The 24,300-nt window shown below is 40.4% G+C and overlaps 2 protein-coding genes and 1 long non-coding RNA gene across 4 annotated transcripts in view; 2 read left to right on the top strand and 1 right to left on the bottom strand.

The window, feature by feature from the left end:
- PPIL6 (peptidylprolyl isomerase like 6) overlaps window positions 1–626 on the top strand; it is a 31,579-nt gene extending 30,953 nt beyond the window's left edge. Inside the window, exon 8 of the mRNA XM_028104229.2 lies at window positions 426–626. Coding sequence (XP_027960030.1) covers window positions 426–537 — 112 coding nt within the window. The 3' untranslated portion in view covers window positions 538–626. The remainder of the gene's footprint in view (window positions 1–425) is intronic.
- LOC148164068 (uncharacterized) overlaps window positions 1–7,897 on the bottom strand; it is a 38,581-nt gene extending 30,684 nt beyond the window's left edge. Inside the window, exon 1 of the long non-coding RNA XR_015768319.1 lies at window positions 7,481–7,897. This is a non-coding gene — a long non-coding RNA (uncharacterized LOC148164068). The remainder of the gene's footprint in view (window positions 1–7,480) is intronic.
- Window positions 7,898–8,258: 361 nt separating this feature from the next.
- Window positions 8,259–22,600, top strand: CD164 (CD164 molecule). 2 transcript variants are annotated; one of them, XM_028104179.2, is made up of 6 exons: window positions 8,259–8,549; window positions 11,354–11,434; window positions 13,053–13,124; window positions 14,461–14,496; window positions 18,140–18,196; window positions 20,046–22,600. In XM_028104179.2, the coding sequence occupies exons 1-6, from the start codon at window positions 8,366–8,368 to the stop codon at window positions 20,210–20,212; spliced, it is 597 nt and encodes a 198-aa protein (XP_027959980.1). In that variant the 5' UTR covers window positions 8,259–8,365; the 3' UTR covers window positions 20,213–22,600. The 2 variants fall into 2 exon arrangements, with proteins under 2 accessions (XP_027959980.1, XP_087880023.1); XM_088023897.1 differs by lacking the exon at window positions 20,046–22,600 and adding an exon at window positions 18,274–18,857.
- The last annotated feature ends 1,700 nt before the right edge of the window (window positions 22,601–24,300 follow it).

Genomic DNA, 24,300 nt, shown 5'->3' on the forward strand with positions numbered 1-24,300 from the left:
GAAGTCAGTCCAGCTGAGGCAGAGAGCCAGTGGAGCAACGCCCCAGGACAGCACCGGGGGGCAGCGGGGAGGCAGCCCATGGCAGGCCATGGTGGGAGATTTTTGGTCTTTATCATAAGGATAATGGGAAATTACTCAAGTATTTTAAGTGGGGAGGTGAGAGCAGACTTGCAATTTTTTCTTTTTTTTGGGTTTGCATTTTTAAGAGATTGCTCTGACAGCAGTGAGGATGACAGATTGAAAGGGTCCCAGAACAGAGGTGGACGAACCATGGCAAAGTGGACACATCTAGGGCTATTTATATTTATGACCGATAATCTGATTTATAGGAAATAGCCATAGCTAAACAGGATAAGAATGGATTTAGGAATGGAAGCTAATGTGAAAATTTGTGACTAAATTTTCCATTTTTTCCTTCTATACAGGCAATTGACTGAAGGAATCGAAGTTCTTCAAAAACTAGAATTGGTTCCAACAGAGAATGAAAGACCAAAACAACGATGTATAATTGTTGACAGTGGAGATCTTTATGCCTGATTTTCATATCAATATTTTCTGACAACTTATTATTATGCATCTGATCAGCTGTTTCCATATTTAATTAAACAGTACTTGATAAAATTTAATTTGAAAGCTGTACAGATGCTCTAGGTTGGCCCTCCCAACACCCAATCCCTCCCCATTTTCCTTTCTTGCCTCTGCTGCAGAGACTATAAAAAGCAAAACACTTAATTTCCCAGCCTCCTTTGCAACCAGTAGTGGCCATGGGATACCATCTGGCCCATGAGACAAGAGTAGAATGCCAGTGGGCCTGTCCCTTCCCCTCAACCAGTGTTGAATGCAGACAGGTCAGAGCCGTGAAGGAAAGGCCAAGAGATCTGGAGATGTCAGCCCCAACTCTTGAGCTGCAGAACTAATACCAGCAAGCACCTATCTCTGGACTTTTTACTGTGAGACAAATAGGCTCCTGCTTGTTGACATTACTACTGGTTGATTATTTTGCAACCCGTAGCCAAAACCACTCTTAATTTAGCAGCAGTACCTACCGGCCTTCCAATCCTAAAGCATTTGGAACAGAACTGTGTTGTTTGTAAACTACATTTCTGCCCTAAGAAACATGGTAAATAACCAAATAGAAAAGAGGCAATAGAAAAATTCATCATAATATTTCAGTTTATACACAGCATTCAGAAAAAGGCATATACCTTGGATATTGTTATCTGACATGAAGAGAAGGCTTAGCTCTGAGCTACACCAACCATAGGAAAACCAAGGGCTTGGGTTAATCATCCCAACCCAAATAAACCCTGTAGTGGTTGACTCCTGAGATGTTACTGGGGATCCTGCTTTATCAGCTGCTCCTTAATCTGAGATTCTCAAACCCATCACCTGGGGAGCTTTTAAAACACAGACTGCTGTACCCTGGCCTTGATCTACTGAGTCAGAGTCTCTAAGTGTGGGAAAGGGACTCTGTGCATTCATTTAGCTCAACCCAGAGGTTCTTGTTTAGCCAGCTGGGCACTAGTCATTTGGGAATCACTTTAAGACATAAGTAACTGGTTTCAGCCCTCTCTTTGTAGTTACTGAAGTGCATGACTCTGTTGGTGGTGACCTTGCTCAGCTGCCTCCACCGCCACTGCCACCGCATTCACGCTCTGCTCAAGGCCATTACATTTTGAGTTTTTCTTGCCCTTTGCGGAAGGTCTTGTCTTCCAAGAATGATCTCTCTTTGAGCCAATCTTAAGGAGACAGGTCTCTAATTGACTTGAAGGTTGCCAAAAGGAGGCATATGTTTTTTTTACTTTTCATTATGAAATGATTATAAATTTACAGGAAGTTGCAAAAATAGTACAGAGCAAGCAGTCCTGTGTACTGATCACCCAGGTTCTTCGATGGAGATACGTTACACAACTAGTGTACAATATATCAAGCAGGCAAATGACATCAGTACCGTGTGTGTTATCATTTTATCATGTGTAGATTCATGTGACTGATACCACAGTCAAGTCATGGAACTTTTCAAAAAGACCTCCCCTGGGCTACCCCTTTATGGTTACACTACTCCCCTGCTCCCCACCATCCATCCCTAACTCCTGACAACTGAAATTTGATTTTTTTTTTTTTTAAATAACAGCTTTACTGCTATGTGGTATACGGTTTTACACTAAGATTGGAGGTGGTTGGGGAGAAAGCATACTGCCTATGTCACATTCTCAGGTGACCCAGAGGCAGCAGAGTGTTAAGAATGTGTGTTCTGGAGCCAGACAGCCTGGGTTTGAAACCTAGCTCTGCCATTCCCTAGATGCATGGACTCAGGCAAGAGCTTCCCTGTGCCTCTATTTCTTCATGTCAAAGCAGAGTACCTACCATATAGAGTTGTTGTGAGGGTCCAAGGAATCAATAATTTGTAGGCAGGATCTAGAATAGGACCTTTTTATGCTGTATGTGCTCATTAAATGTACGCTCAACAAATTACTGGTGTATAACCTTCAGGGGTTGGCCTAGGAAGTTGTATTTTTTAAAAGCTCCTCAATGACTCTGATTAATAACGAGATTTGAGAAACACTAAAGAGGAGACAGTTCCTCTTCCTGTCTTCTGAAGAGGTCTGGCCAACCTGAGAGGTTAAGCTGTTTGCATGAAGTCTCCAGATCCATTCTCTGGACCTTTGGATGGGTTCCTCTGGTCATACTGGTGACATTCCAAAGGGGAGCTAGGCCTGCCACGGGGCCTCTCACCTACTAGTGAAACATGTGATCAACGAAACTGATGCTCTGCAGAGATCCTAGTTAAAACAAATTAACAAGCATTAGTCATGTAATAACAAGCAGCAGAGCAATTCTTACTTGCTCTTACTTACTTGCATGAAGCCGTATACTAGGGAATTAAACATTTTATCTGATATTGTGAAAGAACTGAGATATTTGCATGGGTGTAAGAAACTGATTCCAGCTCTCTTTTTTTTTTCAACTTACCTGCAATGCAAAGGTAGAACTCTGCCAACCTTCTAAAGGATGGCAAGTCCCCGGTCCCTTCGTCCGCTCCCACTTCCTACTCTCTGGCTGTAGAAACTTTAATCACAGATCTGTATATGCAGTGGTTCTTATTACCACCATTTAAAGGTACACACAGTGATACATCTGTATCAGAATGTATTCTGTATCGGAATATGTATGTTTAACCATGTCATTTGAAGAAATGGATTCAAGGATTCAAAAGCTTATCCCAATTAACTCCAAATATAAGACTTTGATTTAATCAAATTGAAAGACTCTGATTTGATTAAACAGAAGGAATTCTAGACTTTTCCGTGTCTACAAATATGAAAGTAAAGGCAGTCTGATGATTTATACAAAATGTTATGTGATCTTGCCCTAACTGCTGATATGGCAAAGTCAAACTGATATCCTGTAACTTACACTAAGTCATGTTAATAAGGGGAGTGTGGTATCTGGACATTTTTCTCATTTGGGAGATTTGAGATAAACATTTAAAATTCTATCTAAAGAATTTGTTTGCCCCAACTGCAAACCATGCCCATTATTTGTTCATGAATGAACCAGTCTGGCAACCTCAGGATTCCGTATTTTGAGTTTCTGCACTTTATACATATCTTAAATTAGGAGTGTCTTAGTCCCGGTTACCTAGAAATGTAGCAATCACATAACTTAGTCTTTCACCTTCCTCATTTGTAGAAAGAAGAGTTGGAAGAAGCTGTTAGCTCTGACTCTAAAACTTTAGAGATTCTCTGAGTAAATTTATGAAATCAATAACAGTACTACTTACTTTGGGTTTCAATTTCATTAGTAAAATGGAGACACATCTTTCTCACAGTGGTCGGAGGGCTGAGATAATACGTGAAGACACTCCTGATGATGCTTGACATGTAGCAACTATCCAATAAAAATTAGCTTCCCTTCTGGAATGTTAACCCACAAAAACCAGTCAAGCTGCCACTGACTGAAAGAATATCATCATCATCACTTCAAGAAACACCAAGTCCCTCTTATGGTCAGTCTTAGCTATTGTCCTTAACATCACATTAATTTTCAATTGACTGAATTCATTCAAAAGTATATCCTCAAAATTAAAATGGATTTCCATCACACTTAATGATATGCTCTCATTTTTTTAAAATTACTAGGTTGATTATATTATCCACCACCCTTCCTAAAATGGAATAACTTAAATTGGCCAATCTAGCCAGTCCGTATCTCAAATAAATTTTATAGATCATACAAAATTTCTGTAACAAACTCGAGAGTAACATATACAACTTAAAGTACAAAGTTTGGTATTTGATTAGAGGGCTTTGAAAATGTGATAAATCATAGGTTCTTTTACTTCGGTGTGCATGAGAAATGCTTGAGCCTATCGACAAAAAACAGGTTCCTAAGCCTCATCCCAATTTCTGATTCAGTGGGTCTGGAGTGGGCCAATCTGCATTTTTAACAAGTTCCAAGTGGTGCTGATGCTGCTGGTCCGGACACCCCACATTAAGAACCACCAGCATGTATTAAAGACATAGATAGGGGGCCTGGGTGGCTCAGTTGGTTAAGCACCCAACTCATGATTTCAGCTCAGGTCACAATTTCAGGGTTGTGAGATCCAGCCCTGTGTTGGGCCCTGCGTGGGGGGGGGGGGGGTGCTGTTTGGGATTCTCTCTCCCTCTCCCACTGCCCCTCCCCTTGCTTACACACGGTGTGAGCACATGTGCTCTCTCAATCAAATCTTTTTTTCTTTTAAGATTTTTTTATTTATTTGACAGAGAGCGAGAGAGGGAACCCAAGCACGGGGAGTGGGAGAGGGAGAAGCAGGCTTCCCGCAGAGCAGGGAGCCCAATGCAGGACTCAATCCCAGGACCCTGGGATCATGACCTGAGCTGAAGGCAGACGCTTAATGACTGAGCCACCCAGGTGCCCCTCAAATAAATAAAATTTAAAAAAAAGACATATTCGAGACTTGTGGCATGCAGGTATGTGCAAGAAAAGGTTATAAAATGCAAGATGTGACAACAGAATAGAATGAGAAAAAATGATGAGACAAAAAACTTTGATTTCATCAAGGCAGCATTAGACATGCAAACATTGATCCATCAGAAAGGAGAGCAACTAGAGGCCGGCTTCAGGGTCCTGGAGCTCCTGCTGGACTAAAGGTGAGCCCTCCAACTGCAGGAGAGGCAACAAGGCAGAGGGGTCTTAGGTAAGGGGGACTGGACTCTTAGCACTCAGGACAAAATCCCCTGAATATTTTAAAAAACCAGAATGTCCACCTGGGAGTGTTCTGGCTGAAAATCAGCTCTCCAAGACAGGATGAGGAGGAACCCAATAATACCTGGGCACAGGAGGAAGTTGTAGTAATGCATGGTATAAGAAAGCTGCCTGGGGCGGGGGGTGGGGGGGGTGGGGGGGTGGGGAGGCGCGCCTGGGTGGCTGAGTCGTTAAGCGTCTGCCTTCAGCTCAGGTCATGATCCCAGGCTCCTGGGATGGAGCCTCACATCGGGCTCCCTGCTCAGTGGGAAGCCTGCTTCTCCCTCTTCCACTCCCCCCTGCTTGTGTTCCCTCTCTCGCTGTTTCTCTCTCTCTGTCAAATAAATAAAAATCTTTAAAAAAAAAAAAAAAGAGAGAAAAGAAAGCTGCCCGGGGTGTAGTTTAGCTTGTACTTGGGTTGTTCCAAAGGGATATGTTAGAAAAACAGATTCCTTCTGTTTTCTAAAGGACTAAGAGATATAACGGAAAAAATTCTAGCAGACCCGGGGTTTGAAGCAGAGTAGAAATAAAAATAAATACATCTCAGGTGCCTGCCTAGACAGAATCTACATCCAAGAGTTTTGCATTTGTACCCTGCCCTTATATTTGTAAAACAAAACAGAAACTTTACAAAATGTTTTGCTTGATGTCATCTTGTAGATGAGGCACTATTAAGAACTGCAGCAATTTAGGAGGATAATTCTCCACAGGTTATAATGTAAAGCGGTCTTCTCAAACTTTAAAACATATGTACATATGGACCTCAAAAAAAAAAATGCAGATTACCATTTGGGAGGTCTGAGGTGAGGCCCGAGATTTTGCGTCTCTAACAAACTTTTGGGTGGTATGAGTGTACCAGTTCGTGAACCACACTTTGAACAGAGTAAAGCTGTGGTTTTCAACTTAAATTGCAGATTAAAAACACCAGGAGAGCTTTTAAAAATCCTCATGCCCAGGCATTTTTCCAGAGTAATTAAATTGGTACCCTGGCATCAGGATTTTTCAAAACTTCCCAGGTGATTCCTATGTTCAGCCAAGGTTGAGAACAACTGCTCTCAAGCATAATGCTCCCTTCTGAAACCCCAGAACAGTTATGGAAGAAATATCCATAGTCAAAGTAAAGAGCTTCCTTATGATAGTATCTCCAGTATTTTATCATCAATCTTAATCACAGTGTTAATAGTTAAGAATGTGAATCTACAATTTCAGCTATTAATCTTCGATTTATTACAATCCTTTGTTGAAACTTAAATATTACAATGTTTAATATATGTTGTTAAAACTGTGTTATAGACGCCAGTCCTTGCTCTGGAACAGTGAAGTGACTTTGGAAGTCTTCCCTGAGCTAGCTCAACAGATGTCACGAAAATAAGCCAATGCTTTCCTAGTCTTAAGAGAGTGAAATGTCCTCTTATAAAGACTATAAAAATCTGAAGACTAGAGTTGAACACCCAGATGACAAATTGTAAAACAATGTCCTCCACAATGGGGCGGATTGATCCTAGGGTGTAAACAAGGTGATCCATGGGGGTATGGGAAGAAAACAGAACTTCTAATTATGTTTTTAACCTTCCAAAAACAAAAACAAAGTTGACTAGTGCCTTTCTTTGGGCGTCAGATGGTACTGTGCATACTGTGGAAGCCATACCCTGAGAAGAGGAGAGGGTTCACTGAAAGCGGATAATGGGATCTCATTTAAATACTTGGCTGCACTTTCAATTCTTCTGGCCATAGGTTGGATCAAACATCCTGTCTCACGTTTACATCAAGCGAATCGCCAGCTGGTGTAATCAATAGAACAAATGCTCATAGTCATAAGGGTACAAAAGAGGCCGACTGATTAGATTCTAGAAAGTTTTAAAGCCCTCAAATTGAAACGAAAAAAGGTTAAAACGTTTATAGAGTCAACTTTTTTGGTGTTTTCATAGCAAAGCAGATCTCATAAAAGCAATTAATGCTCGTGTTTTATTTTATTAGGGTAAATGTGCATAATTAAACTTCCGCAATAAATACAAATAACTGAAAAAAACCGGCATTAAAAACAGCTTTTTAATCCAATTTTTACTCGTCAAAAAAAGCACGATGAGTATTGTGAGACTGGACATCAGATGGCGCTCACCTTTCCTAAAACCCTAAGCAGTGGCAGAACATTAACGGGCATTTCAAAATTCAGTCCTGATGTCAAGCATCGTGTTTCGGTCAAGTCACTCTTCCTGAGTCTCGGTTTCCTCACCTGTAAAGTGGGGGTGGGAGCGGACCAGACGCATTTCCAACCCAGCTCGTCTTTGATTCTCTGTAGTGGTGGCGTTGACTGCTGCTATCGCTGATTGAAATAGCAAGAAATTCGGAAAAGACAGGTTGGGAAAGTGGGACAGAGGTAGACGGAGTACAGCTCTGGCTGCAAAGCGGGAGGCCGCTTTCGGTGTTTTGGCCGCTCACACTAGGTGGGTGGCGGAGCAGAAACTCAACCACGTGGCTTCTTCGTTTCCCTGGGGGAACCCAAAGCAGGGTTACTTCCAGAAAAATTCAAGGGAGAGAAGCGCGGGTCCTACTAACGACCTCTGCAAGCACCTTCGGAACGCGGGAGCACACCACAAACTTAATTCACGGGCTAGTTCCAAACGCACCCCACCATAACCATCACCCGTCGGACTCGGGCCCGGGAAGCGAAACCCCGAAAGTCACGTGGGACCGCGGATTTACGGCCTCCCTCGGGTGTACGCCGAGCGCCACCTCATGTAGGTTATTCCATCCAAGCCAGGGTGGGATCTTTCCCTGTCGCAGGAACTAGAACAGCCCAGCTGTATCTTGGGTGGTAATCTGAGGGAAAAGGAAATATGTTACTGCGTCTGGCGAGCTTCTTCGCTACATTTCAGTCGCTGTGAGGGACAGCCACCCTCGCTTTCCTCTCGATGTCCCTGTTCCCCCTCCCGTAGGAGTGCAGTTGGTATCGTCCGCGGCCCGCCCCCGCACGCCGTGGCCGGGAGGGGGCCCTCACGTGACCCCGGCGCGCTCTCGCAGGGGGCCAGACTCTCCGAGGCGGTGCCGCAGGAGACAGAGGGACTGCTGGAGCGGAGTGCGCCGTAGCTTTCGCCCGAACGCCAGCGCGGAGGACGTGATGTTGGGGCTCTCTCGCCAGCTGCCTTGGGCCGCCGCCTGCCTGGCCACGCTCTGTGTGCTGACCGCGGCTCAGAGCCCCTCCCCGGCCCCGAACGTGACTGTGATCACGACTTTAGCGACCACCACCAAGACAGTTCCGACGACGGTGACGACTCTTGCGCCGGTCACCATTCCAGCACAAGGTGGGCGCCGGCCCAACGGGCTTCCTGTACTCGCCCGCCCGCCGTGCCGAGCCGCCCGCCCTGTTCGCTCTGCGCGCGGGGCCGGGGCCGTGCTCCAGCAACATGGCGGCCCGTCCGAGTCCCGCCGGGGCCGGGATCGGAGTGACGGGGGTGAGGGAGCGACCCGGGGAGCAGGGGCGGCCGAGCCTCGGTGGCCGTTGGGTTCTTGGCCACCCCGAAGTGTCCCACGCCGGGGTGCTTTTGAAAAAGTGCCTCGTAATCCCCAGTCTCACTTCAGTTGGGGAAGAGGGGACGTGGCTTCCTCCCGCGGTGGTGGCAGTGGGGTTGATCGTGGGCGAGGCGACTCGCCTCCAAAGTTGGCGATCAGGTCGAACTCCCTCTCTTTGGTGTTAGTCATTTGCCCACCCAGGTCCTGTCTCCGAAAGAGGGCTTCTCAGGGACTTGGCAAAAGAGGGAAAGAAAGTGAAGACGTTAATGCTCGCCTTGGGTGTCTCAGACTTGGGTCTGAGAAAATAAGTTGCCTGCAATCTAACTATTTTGATTTTGCGGATAGGTGTGGGGTATATTTGAGGTTTGGGCATTTGGTTAATTAAAACTTTAAACTTTGTGCCAAGGAAGAAAAGTACCCCATTCGTGTACGCGATGCTTCATATATTCTTTTTGGTATTTTAGGCTAAATTGGAAGATAGGTGGTGAAATCTAGGAGGAAGATGGAGATAAAGTAACTCTGCCGGGAGTGTAGGTTTAGTTGATTGTGAAGCTGGGATTGGAACCCAGGTCTGTCGATTTTTTAAAACCCGATCAGGAACACACCCTTTGTTAAGCTCTGCAGTCGTTTTGGGTACTGGTTGAGTCGTACACTGAATCTTAAAGCAGAAATTGGCGATGCCGTGACAGCACAAGAGAGAGAGGAAGATAAATTTGAGGTGAAAAAGAACCCTAGGTATTTAAAATCTGAAATCTAGTGTGATTGGTTATTACCAATAGTTAATATCGAGTAAGGAGCAACTGGCATCTTGACCGAAGAATTGCTAAAGTGTCAGAATTTTTACCTTGCCCCCCACCCCGGCTGATCATACTGTTTTGAGTGTCTTCCTTTGGTTTTTGTGTTTTATAGAAGTTTAATAAAATGTATAATTAATATTCAGAAAGATGTAGTGAAATACAAAAGTTGTTAAATGAGGAAAGTACATTGCAGTACAGTACTGGACATTCTAACTGCACTGTTTTTAAGATGATAGAGCACAATATGTTTTGTCTTCTGCTTATTTGGCAGTTTCTTCCCAGAATTGTAGTTTTGGAGTGTGTGTTTTTCCAAAGTGAAGCTTGGCATACCCAAGTTAATTGCCTTTTTGTAATTGAAAGTCATACAAAGGAGATGATTTGTTTTCTGTAAGTAGCAGTTGTATAAAGCTGCAGCCTAAAATGAAAGGTAACAAGTTTAGTTCATTGTAAATAACATTGATTGTGCTATTCAGACATTAGTCGTCAGGCACAAAAGATTTTTAGACAACTAGCATTTTATATCAGTACACAAACCTCTGCAGAACTTATTTTCTATTTTGTGAACCCCTTACTCAAGGGTATTTTATGTGTCCCAGTCCCTGATAAATTCTGGTGATAAAATATTGAAATGCATGCCCTCTGTGCAGAACGGGTTTTTTTGTTGTTTTTGGCATAAGGAAAGCAAATGTGAATGTTTTTTGGAGACATCTAGCTTCCAGGAAAATGGATAGAGCCCTAGTCTAGACTTTTGTAGCCATTTGGCCTAAATTATTGACAAAGACCCTGCTAATTTGTTAAATTGTATGTGCATGAAGGTAGCCCCTTCCAGATCTTACTGTCTTTTATCCTCCAGTCACGGGCACAGAGGACCCTGGACAGAGTGGATCATTAATGAATTACAAATCTCGGGTTTTCAGAATGGGCATCATCCGAATTTGGGTTCAATCTGTAACAAATCTTAATTACTATTAAAAATTTCAATGTCTTAGCTGATGTTTTGGGGCAGTGATTTCCCTTTGTGTAGTGTTGGCCTTATAACACAGCCTTTTTTCCAATATTTTTATTTTTTAAGGATGCTTTAAAATGGCTCAAGAAACCCTGAGTGTCTGTGAAATAGTTGTCCTGTAGAAAAGGGTTGTTTAGATAGGCACTGAGCATTCCCAATAGTTTGTGCGGTTTTTTCCTTCCCTTTCTCTTTTTATTTCAGCTTCAGCAGTCATTTATAATGATTGGAATTTCTTATTAAGCCAATTTATGAAGTGTTTTTGTGTTTGTGGTTAAAAACATAACATGAGATCTACCATCCTAACAAATTTTTAAGTGTACTGTACATTATTAATTGAAAACCCAGTGTTATGCAGAAGATCTCCAGAACTTTTCATCCTACTTGAAACTATACCCTGCTTGAGGAGCAAATCTCCCATTTCCCCTCCCTCTAAGCAGCTATCATTCTACCTTCTGCTTCTGAATTTGACAATTTTAGATACTTAATATAGGTGGAATCATGCAGTATTTGTCCTTCTTTGAATGTCTGACTTGGCATAATGTCCTTAAGGCTCATCCATGTTGTAGTGTACAGCAGGATTTCCTTTTCTTATGGTTGAATACTATTCTATTGCAAAATGTAGAACACATTTTTTAAATCATTCATCTGTTGATGGACTATAACATTTTACCATTTTTCTGAATCAGTAAGTCTGGTACTGTACTTAATACTCACTTTTGTTTAAAAAAGGTTAAGTTGTACAAACTCAAAGTGAGGTATCAATTGATTGGTTTTATATGCCCCTTCCCACCAGAAATCTGTGAAAACCGCAACAGCTGTGTTTCCTGTTTCAATGTTAGCCTTGATACTCCTTGCTTTTGGATAGAATGTAAAGGTAAGAACCTTTGGGATTGCTTTAATTTTGAGAATGGAAACTGTTTTGTTATAACATTTTAAGATATTCTACAGGGTATTCCTGAACACTTAAAAATTATGTAGAAAATTAGGTATATTATGTACTATTTATTTTGAAAAACAAATACTTTTTAAAAGATTTTATTTTTTTATTAGAGAGAGAATGAAAGAGAGCACGAGAGGGAAGAGGGTCAGAGGGAGAAGCAGACTCCCTGCTGAGCAGGGAGCCCGATGTGGGACTTGATCCCAGCCAGGTTCATAACCTGAGCCGAACGCAGTCGCTTAACCAACTGAGCCACCCAGGCGCCCAACAAATACTTTAAAGTTCCTATTGCTTAACACTCCCCCTAAAATCTCTGGTCTCTCATTCTGTCCCCACCCCTTTAATTTCTTAGACTTGATAATTAAGGTTCAGTAGCTTTTAAAGGAAGAGAGATTTTAAAGCTTTGGAAGATTAAATGGGCAAGTACACTGAAATCAGCTGTGAAAGAAAGTTGTGAAATTTTCCCCTGAAAACAGTTTCCCGGAAAAAGGAGGCATTTATCTTCTGCATGTGTCCTGCTAGATGAACTATAGAGACCTTATAAAACTTAGTTGGATACTTAGATATGGGAGAAGAATGAGATGGAAAGAGAGTTGGTGTTTTTGTTCAATCTTAAAATTAACCTTTAATTTGAGGGATAAAGAGCTAGTTGGAGATAGTTTGAAATGCTAGTAAGGTTTTTCTTAGAACCGTGGGATTACAGCATATTGTTTTCTTAATGTAAGCTAGTTACTTTTTTTTTCTTATCAGTAAAACAGTTTATCTGGTGTGTGTGTGTATGTATGTGTATGTATATATAGACAGACACACACACACATACACACGTAAAAAGGCAAAGCTATATGTTAAGCTTTTTTATTTGTTAAAAAAATCTAAGTTCTGGGCATTATATCACTTCATAACAAAGCTTAAAAACTTCTTTTAAAATTAAGGTATTAGCTTAATTTGGGATTAAAATTTTTATTGTGTAAGAGTCACCTTTTTTTATGTCAAAAAATGGAATTTAAGAGTGTATCCTTCCCCCCCTTGTGTATGGCAGAGTTGGCATGTTTTGGGGCTTGAATTCCCTACTGTAGGATATGTTGGGGAAGGGTCTCCTTTACTCTTGCTACAAGTTTGACCATCAGGAGAGCAGTTTTAGAAAAGTATAGAAAGCAGAGATCTGAAACAGAGGTCCGACCACTGCTAATGGGGTACCTCCTGTGGTTACTAAGCCTTTATTAGATCCTGACTGCTCCCTATGATTCAGCCGTCTTGTGGATTCTAGCAGCCTTTGCTATATAGTAGTCCTGCCACAATTCTCTGATCTAAGTGTTCCTGATTTATCTGTTCAATGTATTCATGTGGAGTTTAGAAGAATATTTGGAGGGATCCTGTGTAATATTTCTTATTCAATGAGGGAAAGAGAATAACAGAGTATTTTCTTGGTCTGTGGACTTCTAAAGTGTTTATGCCTGAGTTTGATTTTTGGAAGCAATTCTGGAGCTTAGTAACAAAGTCAAAAGATAATATAAACAAATGATTGGTGCTCTGTGTCTTTTCCCCCCCATAACAGAGAAAAGCTACTGTTCACATAATGCAACAGTTAGTGATTGCCAGGTGGTGAATGGCACACAGTTCTGTTCTGGTAAGTATTCACATTGGCTGCTGGGGAAAGTGGCCAAGAGGTGAGGAAGATCTTTGCCTCAGGAAGTCTTCTTTTAATATTTGGTTTGCCATTTCCATAATTCTCATCTTGTTAGAAATTTGGATATAAACGCATATTCGTACTGATCTAGAAGGACAGTGTTTTGAAGCTTAGTTTAGTGATTTGGGTATACTGTGGAATGCTGTAGGTATAGATGACTCCTCCTTTACTTTTTTTTTAACTCTTCTGGAAACTTACTGTAGTTCAGATCCTCTCTTTATTTGCATTTTACTGGACTGGACAATCTTGTTCTGGCCCTTCTCCTGATAATGGTGCTGGTGATTGTCACAGTCTCTAGCATAGTTTGTGTTTGGGTTGAATCTTTTCTGTATTCATCTGTTTTCTCATTTTTGTACTTTAATTTGAAGAAATTGGTAACTCTTTAACCTTAACTCTTTGCTCAGGAAATAGTTAAAATTCCTAGATGAAACAGCTGGTTTTTCTAACAAGATTACAGATGGACAGGGAAGTCAAACTTCCAATTTGATGCATAGATAATAAATAGAGCAAAAGAATTTTCTGGAGTGTGTCAGTAACCTTGAAAGACTACCTGTAACAATTTACTTTTAGTAAATTAGTCCAAACTTGAACTTCATGACTGAGAATTTCATTACTGTGACGTCAGTCATCCTCTTTGTAGAGTTCATATAATTTGGTTTAGGTGGTAAAAGAACATTTTTAGTATCTATTTTAATGTGTGTGTCAGAAAAGAATAATTATATCAAACCTGTGGTTTCAAGAAAATAATTGCTTAGAAATAAGGTTAAGTAAAACCTTTTAAAAGATACTAATTTAGAGAAAAATTGAGTAAGTAATTCTACTTAATTTGATGATGTATCAGAATTAGTTTGTACTGTGTAGCACTCTACATCCAATAAGGACCCAGGCTGTTTACTGTCATTGCTCAAAAATATCTTTGACCTTATTCTCCGAGGTGAGTGCTCATGTTCCAGCCATCAAATTGGTTTTCCTGCCAACAGGAAGAGGAAAGAGGCCTGTATCTACCTACAGATGCTTTCTAGAAGTTATACTGGGCTACCTACCTGCAGGGGAGGCTAAGAAATGTTTGTCTTTCCCCAGGGGAGGGAAATTCAACTATAGATCAGTGCTTCTATTTCTGAATATTGGTTAGAGCAACTGTCCGTCTCCTCCACAAGGTGGTACTTAAACGTAAACATCGGAAAAGGGGTATTCAAATGACTGCAATTTGAAAAATAGTGTAATAGATTGTGATATTTTAGATTGCTTTGACTTAATGTTTGTTTGTTTTAAATAGCACCCGAGCCCACTCTGATGCCAACGAATTCTACAGGTAATAACAAGATAATTGACTCTTCCCCCCTTTCACGATTTGTAAGGTCTCTTGATGGACTTTTTAGTAATTAAATACCTAAAAGTTGTTAGTATAATTTAAAAACTTAGTAGATGTATTTGGTCTTGGACCATAGTGATCACATTAGTATGAACTGCTCGTGCCACTGGCACAGAACTCTAGCAATTCACATTTATTGAATAGGGGAGGATTTGCCATATCTTTGGACATTGAGTCCACAAACTGCTTTTTGTGGATTTTTTTGAAGATCTTGGGAAATACAGAAGCCTAAAGGAAATTAAACTTTCCTATAATTCCCATCATCCAGAGGTACCCCAGAGTGTCTTCAGTAATAAGGTTCTCCCAGTCTTCTCTGTGTGTATCTCTCAAGAGATGTACTTATTATGAACTTGGATAATATACCCATGCACATTTGGATTGTTTTTTCTCTTACATTGTTGTATACACTTCACTGTCCTGCACTTGGTTAGATAGTTAGGTTGTCTTTCATTCTCCATGTAGCAGATGTCCTACAGGGAAATATTTGCTCTTATCCTTGATAGGTTTGATTCAAACAGCATTCTTACATCAGAGGATAGGATTATTTTAAGACTGAATATTGATTGCTTTCCAGAAAGATACGCTTTTCATTTCCAACAACAACTGGAAAGTTTTCACTACCCCTTCAACAGGATTAGATAATTTCTCCTTTCAAAAATCTTTACCAAAGTGATACGAGGAATAAATTATTAAAAAACAACTACTCCAGGACAGGTAGTAGGTAGGCTGGATGATAGGGATTGGAAACAGAAGACGGCATTTTGTCTATCATAGGAACTGTGAAAAGGGTAAGTAAGCGCAGACATTTGTAGGAAGGTGTGTATATGGAGTAATATGGCAAATATGGTGACAGCTTCCTGGAGATGCTGACTGAATCTTGAAATGACCCTGGTAAAACCTGAGGACAGCTTCCCCAGTGGAGCAAGGCGGTCAGTATATGTGAAGGAGATGTGAAAGAGTATAGTGAGGCCAGGGAATTTCATTTGGAAGTGCACGGTGAGGAATGGTTGAGCTGGACAGTCAACAGGTCAAGAGCCAGATTGGGAGGACAGATTGGAACAGGAGACAAGAGTGAACGCAGGCAGATTAGAATAGATAACCCGTGCTGGGATCTGGAGAACTAATAGGGGAAGAGTTGCAGGTGTATGCAAATAGACTTGGGAAGTAGGAGGGATAGGACTTGGAGGTGATGGCAGACTCTTAGCTGAGAGTGCGGTGAGCTGATCAGTGTTAAGGCAGGACTGTCCACTGGCGCAGCTTGTAGAGAGACCAAACTCCAGGCGACGGTAATGTCTAAGGGTTGAGAAGACCAGAGAGGAAGCTGAGTAGGGAGGGGCAGACAGGTGTGTCCAGGAAACTGTGTGTGTGTGTGTGTTTTAGGTATAGTTTTTCAGAGGAAAAAGTGGTCAGATGCTGTAGCAAGGACCAGAACTCATTTTGAAAGACTTGGGCAGTGGTGAGCTAGCTCATAGCAGGTTTTGGTAGCCAGCCAGTGATACTGTGTTGGTAGCTTGAATTACGGTGGAAATATTCGTGCCATAGAAATCTGCAAATGCTTCAGAACTTTTGAGAGTACACGGGTAGCACGCATCAGAAGTCACTGACTAGGAGGATGTTAAAGACTGATGAAAGCAGAGAAGTTGAGAGAAAATTAATTTCCAGAAGGTGGGATGTGAACCGAAAGGCGGAAAGGGGGGAAACAGTTTCTTCAAAACCACTGTGGGTTCATTTTTAATTTCTTCTCCATGAACCTTGATGTAGTTTTCATGCTTGATCCACACTGGGTTCTCCAGTGAAGTACCATGGAGTCTCTTGTTTTCTCTCTCTGGTTCTGTAAGTGAAAGGAAACCAGGGCTTGCTTATAGAAAATGCATCTGTTGAGTGGCAATTAGTGGTTGAAAAACAAACCTTTATATGGTCTCTTTCCATGGCTACTGCTAAAAGAGAGCAAGTGAGAAATTAAGGGATTATTAAAGAAAGGATGCAAAGAGAATCTGATTTATGTAGAAAGGTGCTTATTGGGGTTAATTAGAATAGTCTTCTGTTAGTACTGATAAATAGTATAAATAAAAATACTGGTAAATAACCTCTTACAATAGAATGACTAGATTATGTCAGAAATATAGTGGGAAATATTCATAATATATTAAGTGGGAGACAAACCACTAAGTTCTACTTTTTAAATTTTTCTGTTACATAAATGCCTAGAGAAATGGCCGGCAGGAAGTAACATGTTACTTTGAGTGATGGGATTACTAAATTTACTGTATTTTTAAAATTGTCCATCACCAATAGCAGCTTTTGTAACTGCTGAATTATTATTTTTTTATGAAAGGAACATACTGTAGGTCAATAGAAATATATTCCCTAAATATTGTGTAATCTTGAAAATTTTGCCAAAGTAATACTTCGGTCAAAAGTAAAAGTGTGTAAATGTTTTGCCTATTTACAAAAAATAGAATTAGTGTGTGCGGTGTTCATAGGGTTGGTAGTAAGAATCAAAAGGCAAATTTGCAAACTTGTTTCCCTACCATTGTCAGACAAAATTTAAAAAGTATTTTAAGATTGAAAAGAATATATGCTTGTTTGGTTTGTAAAGTGTTATTTTTTGCAGCAACTTTTTAAGGGATTAAAAATCTGAAAATAATCAGACCCTTTAATCTAGGAATTATGTTTAAGAATCAACCCTATGAGAGATGAGATCAGCTATTTCCCTGCCAGGTGTTTATAGTATGGAGAAATGAGAGATGACCTAATTGTCCATCCAAGAGCAGGGTAGGGAAAATGTGTGCGGCAGTGCTCATAGTGAGAGAAAAGGATACAAACGTGTAACCCGTCAGTATTGTTAACATGTCATTGACTAGAATCTGTTAGTAGTTATCAGTACTAACAGAAGTCTGTTACTACAGTGCTTTGGTTCCTGAAATGTGTTTACATTCAAATTAATTCTTCTCACAGGAGTTCATTTTCTTTACAGGCATCATCAGATAATTTAAATTGGGGGACCTGTTCTTAAAATTTTATTGGAATGGAACGATGCCTATTTATTTGCACGTTGTCCTTGGCTGCTTTTGCACTACGCACTGCACAAAGCCTAAAATATTTACTCTCTGCCCCTTTAAGAAAGTCCGCCAGCCCTTTCAAGTGAAGAATATAAGCCAACCTTGATACTTACTTGAGAGATCCTGAGCCACACTTGTTTCTTACCATGACTTTTTAAGTTAATAGTTTTTGTCATAGAAGCATAAAAAAACCTATAGTTCCCTCACCTAAACACTGATTCTTGCCCTCCTGTGTGTCTTTTTGCAAAACTTTATCTAGATGTATACGTAGATTTCCTACTTAGATATATAGATTGATGTTAACATAGAACTTCATAATTGCTTTGTGTTTTCAAAAGTGTAATTTAAAGGCTAGTAGTCTGGCTATGTAGGTGTGTTAGTGAACCACTACCTGAAATCTGGCCTTTATTTAAAAAATGGAAAGCATGTTGAAGTTGGCAGCATTATTTTAAAAAGACAAATGGCTAGGTACTAGGAGGTTTGGAAATGTAAGTTTGTAGTAAGTTTTGTTTCTATCGCAGCCAGAACCACCACCCTGCCTGCCTCTACGACAGCCACCACCACGGCTACTACGTCAGGTAATGGGGGTCACACTAACGGTGGGGTAGGACGGGCTGCAGCCCTGCCTTATACTGTTTTTGCCACCATTTTCCAGTTGCTTTCACGAATGGCTGTGAACCAAACATTTGGAGGACCAAGATTGTAGGCTTTTAATGCAGTAATGGTAGGTTGGCTGCGAGTCCTCAGTTTTTAATGTGTAGCCACGTTTGGCATGACACATGAGAGTTAAGAGAGAGTGTTTTTCTAAAATCCTTTTACTACGACTTGTAGGTGAGATCTCATTTCTTATAACTTATAAATTAAATACTGATGACTGTTAGGGATTAGTTGTATGCTGTGCTAGATCGTGGCAATTGCAGTGAAGATAGTAGAGCCGTCCTTTTTGCTGAGAAAGGCCTAAAAAGCCAAGATCACTGCAGATGTGCACCTCAGCCATATTCCTCACTGTTTCTTTACATTCCTTTATAACTCTTAAAAGTGCATGTGAAAAGTAACTGTTTACTAATTAATGAGTTGATGTATTATAAACTAAATCATATTTAGGTGATGCCATAGGACGTTGCAGATAACACGGGTTACGAATCCTCTCTATCCCTATTTAAAATACTGGTGTTTGTTTTTGTTTTTAAAGATTTTATTTATTTATTTGACAGAGAGAGACACAGCGAGAGAGGGAACACGAGCAGGGGGAGTGGCAGAGGGAGAAGCAGGCTTCCCGCAGAGCAGGGAGCCCAATGCAGGACTCAATCCCAGGACCCTGGGATCATGACCTGAGCCGAAGGCAGACGCTTAATGACTGAGCCACCCAGGCGCCCCTTGTTTTTGTTTTTGTAAATTCTTTTGGCTTATTCTTGTGCTACCTCTCTTAGATTCAGGGAAACCATTTTGTCTTTGCAAGAATTACAGAACGGTTGTAATTAATTTTAAAGCTTGGGGTGCCTGGGTGGCTCAAGTCAGTTAAGCATCTGCCTTTGGCTTAGATCCTGGGATTGAGCCCCACATCGGTCTCCTTGCTCAGCGGGGAACCTGCTTCTGCCTCTGCCCACCTGCCACTCCCCCTGCTTGTGCTCTCTCTCTCGATTGCTGTCTCTCTCTGACAAATAAATAAATAGATAATCTTAAAAAATTTAAAGCTGTCCAGCTTACTAAACAGCCACCAGAACCAGTGTTTATTTGAAACTCCACAAAAAAATTTATTTTAAATCTGAAATTGCTTTTTATTAAAATGGTGCTCAACTTGAAACCTTCTACTCCCTAAAAAGAAATTTATGTTCTGTTTCCTCTTAAAGCATTTTATTCCCTGAAAAGGGAATTCAAACTTTTGTGCTTTTATTCCATATGGTTTGGTAGTGCTCATAATACAAAATTTTAGAGTAAGATTTACAATACCTTTAATAACAAGTTCTTTTATTTGTTGAAATTATAAATTGCAGATACTTAAGATAATTTTTGTACTTTGAAACATTGCAACTGAATTTTTGCTTACCTTGTATATTTAGTAAAATTCAAAAGTTATATGAATTCCCAACACAAATATTAATATTTACTCTAACAACAACATGTTATCTGAAGAAATTGCAAATTTTTAAAGTGCTTGACACGTTCTCAGGGTATAATTTATGTACCAGGAGAATCTTTTTCTGTCATTTCCATATTTGAATTTCTATGGCAGCTTTGACCACTTGTTATCACTGGATGGAGTAAATGGGATCAATTCTAGTTGTAAAGACTTGACTCAAGAGCAAATACTTTATAGAATTTAACTCATGGCAAAGTCAAAGTAGAAGCTCAGGTGGGTCTTGAAATTATGGGGAGAGGATCATGGGACTTCCTGAGTCTTGTTATTTTTTCCTTCTTCCTTACCAGGTACAACTAATACCACTTTAACTCCAACTTCGCACCCCGGCCGGAAGTCTACCTTCGATGCAGCCAGTTTCATTGGGGGGATTGTCCTCGTCTTGGGTGTGCAGGCTGTAATCTTCTTTCTCTATAAATTCTGCAAATCGAAAGAACGAAACTACCACACTCTGTAAACAGACCCATTAAATTAACAAGGACTGGTGTGCAACTCACTGAAACCAAAATATTCTCTTTCAAGATGTCCCACAGGGAAGACGCTATTCCGGGATCTTTACATGTTCAAAGGATGCATATAGGATACTTGGGAGCATCGTCCTCAAAGAAAAGTCACTTAGGTCATTTTGCTCAACAGGAATATTTCAAATACTCTGCATGAATCCTTGTGGCTGTCTTCTTTTATTTTAAATGGCTGCTGCTGTGGGATTATGTTATCTCTTCTTGACGTACCAAATGTAATTCTGTAAGTGAGGGGAAGCATCGTCCTGCACAGACAACCTCATGACTCTTTTGGCAGTTTAAATTTAGTCATTTTAAAGCCTGAAAGCTGCATTATTGTCATCCTATCTCAGGATGTAGTTTAGTGACCAGAATTGAGAAGAATGTGCCAAATGAGCATCAATCGGGTGGACTTTTGGCTGTCCTTTCAAAAGTGGAATAAATCTATAAATTTAGTATCCTTAGAGTAACATTTTGTGCTTGATGACAGTTATTTTTTCTACATTAGAAATAAGATGCCACACAGGGAATTACATTCCAGATTTAAAGAAACAAATAGGATACAAACCGTTAACAAATAGCAGGTTATCGCTCATATTTGTAAAGCACCTTAAATCACTGAGAAAATAAAGAACAGTGCCTTAAAAGACAGACTGAAAGGTAGACTGTAACTTCAGATGTTTGTGATTTGTTCTTTCCACATCAGGGAAGGTAAAAGTTGGTCTGATGATGTAACTTGAGCTGTAGCAAACCTGCTTTTAGTAGATACCATACTGTTAGTATTTAATTGAAAACTTACTATTTTATTTCAGACCTGAGCAAGTTAAGCTAAAGGATGTTCTACAAAGTTGAAAGCCTTCATATATTGTACTTCTCAACATTTTTCTTAGGCTGTTAAAAAGTATAAAGTTGATGTACTTACATTTTCCTTTGTGTTTCACGAAGTATCCTGACACTGTTATACCTTGAAAGGATTTTCACCAAGTTTCCTTGAAAACTTTTTTAATGAGGCAAGAAGGAAATCAGTTGTTTTAGGGTCATTTACTAACTCTTGAATGAGACAAACATTTTAAGTTTTGAGACCAGAAATGTGACCAGTGTAATTTCAGAAAATCTAAGGATTTTCACTTGATTGGATTAATGTAGATTTTTGATGATGATTGCGCGGATAGACAGGTGGTGCTCTCTCTCCCCTTTCTCCTCTCTCCCATCCTTTCTTCTGAGTTTCAATTCCTGTAGTGTAATAAGCATGCAGACTACAGTTTTTTGTTTTAGTTTTCTTAGGAAGCACTAGTTTTTTTAGTTTTAGAGGGATACTTCTCCCCTGCCTTTGACATATTGGATTAGTTCAGAGGTTTTCATTAGTTTTAAAAGAAACTTTTGCTTTTGTAGGTCATTAAAGTTTTTTTTTAGTTTCTTTAGCCTATAGAGGCTGAGTTTAGCACTTGGTTTTCAAATATTTTGTAGTAGGAACTGATGAGTTGCTTTGGTCCATTTCATAAGCCAAAATTCCTTGCATTTAGATATGATTATATTCAAGGTTCTTAAAATGAAGATTTTACTGTTTCTTTGTTACTGCCGGTACAGCTAAAGTTTGTTTTACTTGCACATTTGTACGTACACTTAATGTTTTCAAGTGCCTTAATTGTTTAAAATCTCTGGCTTCAAAGGTTTTTGGGAAAAGGTAGGATTTACCTCACATTTTTGTGTTTTCATTAGTAATATTCTGATATCAGTTCTAGGAACCTCACAAAAATTTTTATTATGGTGCCATGGCTGTTTTTAGTGAGTGCTGTAAGATCCAAGAATCATTTGAAAATATACAGAATATCCATTTCTCCCAAAGTGGCAAAATTTAGCTACAGTGGTATATAATTATTATTTACCTAGATGGGAATACCTTGTCACACATAAATGTCAATACATACAGCAATTTTTGTGAAAATGTAGCTGATGAAGCTTCTCCTCTTCTCCTCTTCTGTAATTCTGAATACTGCTCTGACAACAAAACCGTAATATGAAACCAGTTAGATTTTGCAAGAAGAGCTCTTAACAACAGAACTCATGGCCTTCCACCCCTCCCCCTTCCTTTAGTATCTTGAGCCATTTGGGTTGGTTTGTTTTTTTTTAATCCAGAAGGTATATAGAAACCTTTTCAGATTTTTCTCTTGATTTGTTCATTTGGATGTAGTTCTATCAAAACACCTGATTTTACCTTACAGATATTTGTTGCACAGGCAGACGCTGCTGTATTTAGAAATTCCTACTTCGGTTCATTAAAAACTGCAAAACCAATCTGTATCATGTACCAAACTGATTTAAAATAAATCTACATGTTTATTGAATTAATCTGTTCCTTTTTATTAACTGAAGTGTTTTTGCATTTTGATTATGAAATTTAATGTTAGTTGAATTTACCTTACCAGTCTGTTTGGGGATGGGTTGTCTACTCTCTTTTTATTGCTCTCCAAGACCAGCAGATCGTAAGCTACGCATTCATCAGTGCAGGACAGAGCTTTAGAAACTTGCAGTGCTTCAGTGCTTTCAGCACTTCAATGATGTCACTCCGGTGTCTTCTCACTTGCATTGTTGTTCTCGGGAATTCTCTCTCGCATTGTTCTCGGGGAAATCTCACTCGCATTGTTCTCGGGGAAATCTCACTCGCATTATTGTACTCGGGGAATTCTCACTCGCATTGTTCTCAGGGAAATCTCACTCGCATTGTTCTCCTCGGGGAATTCTCACTCGCATTGTTCTCCTTGGGGAATTCTCACTCGCATTGTTCTCGGGGAATTCTCACTCGCATTGTTCTCCTTGGGGAATTCTCACTCGCATTGTTCTCCTCGGGGAAATCTCACTCGCATTGTTCTCGGGGAATTCTCACTCGCATTGTCGTTCTCGGGGAATTCTCACTCGCATTGTTGTTCTCGGGGAAACCTGTCCTCTTCATCTTCTGTTCCTCTGCACATGTCTTTGTTTTCCTTTGTTGCTTTTTGAGATTTTTCTCTATCACTGGTTTGAGCAATTTGATGATGATGTGCTGTGCCATCATTTCTTGTGCTTGGGGTTTGTTGGGTTTCTTGGATATATGCTTTTCATCAGCTTTGGACATTCTCCGCTGTTAATTCTTCAGATATTTTTTTCTATCCTTCCCCTTCTCTGGTGGGGATTTGCTCATCCATGCACTGTTTAGTTTTTTAATCTTTTTCTGTTTCATTTCAAATTACTGTGTTCAAGTTCACTAATGGCTTGAGTTTATCTGTTAATCTTACCCAGCGTGTTTTTCATTTCAGATGTCTTCATTTCTAGTTCATTTTGGATGTTTTTATATCTTTCACGTCTACATATCCATTCTTTAGTTTTTGAACATACAGTGGGTTTCGTTGGTTGTTTTTTTTTTTTAATGCCTATGTCTGCTAATTTTAATACTGGGTCACTTTGATTTTTTTGCTCATCATGGGGTCATACTTTTCCTGTTTCTTTGCATGCAAGATGTAAATTATAACCCGTTGGGTGCTGGTTATTTTTGTTCTGGGACAGAGAAAACAGTTTGATCCTTTTTAGGTCTTGAGTTTGAACTTTGGTTAGGTGAGAGAAGAGCAGCATTCATTGGAGGGCTAATAGTTGCCCAGTTCTGAGGCAAGACCGTTCTGAGTAGTCAGTGTCCCTGGATTATGAGGCTTTCTAGTCTGGGCTCTGGGGACAGACTCTGTTCCTAGCCTTGTGTGGGCTTCCCGGTGCTGTTTCCTGGGAACCTTTGCCCAGGCGTGGGTAGTTAATCTCATGCGTATGCTGATCAATATGTTGCTGAGACTGCACTCTGCAGATCTCCGGAGTTCTCTTTCTGGGGCCTTCCACCCTGGTGCTCTGCTCTGGAACTCCAGCTGCCTTCAGCTGCCTTGACTTTCAACTCAGGAAGCTCACTGGGCTCTGTCTGCGTGTCCTCTGCCACATCATGGCTTAGAAATTCAAGGCAGGCTGGGTCGATAGTTTCCTGTCTTTCAAGGATTGCTGTCCTTTGCCCAAAGTCCAGTGTGTTGAAAAC

The sequence above is a fragment of the Eumetopias jubatus genome, unplaced genomic scaffold, assembly GCF_037043125.1.
Source record: "Eumetopias jubatus isolate StellerSeaLion01/CBP00866 unplaced genomic scaffold, mEumJub1_p1.0 scaffold_6, whole genome shotgun sequence".
In the NCBI taxonomy this organism is placed as follows: Eukaryota; Metazoa; Chordata; class Mammalia; order Carnivora; family Otariidae; genus Eumetopias; species Eumetopias jubatus.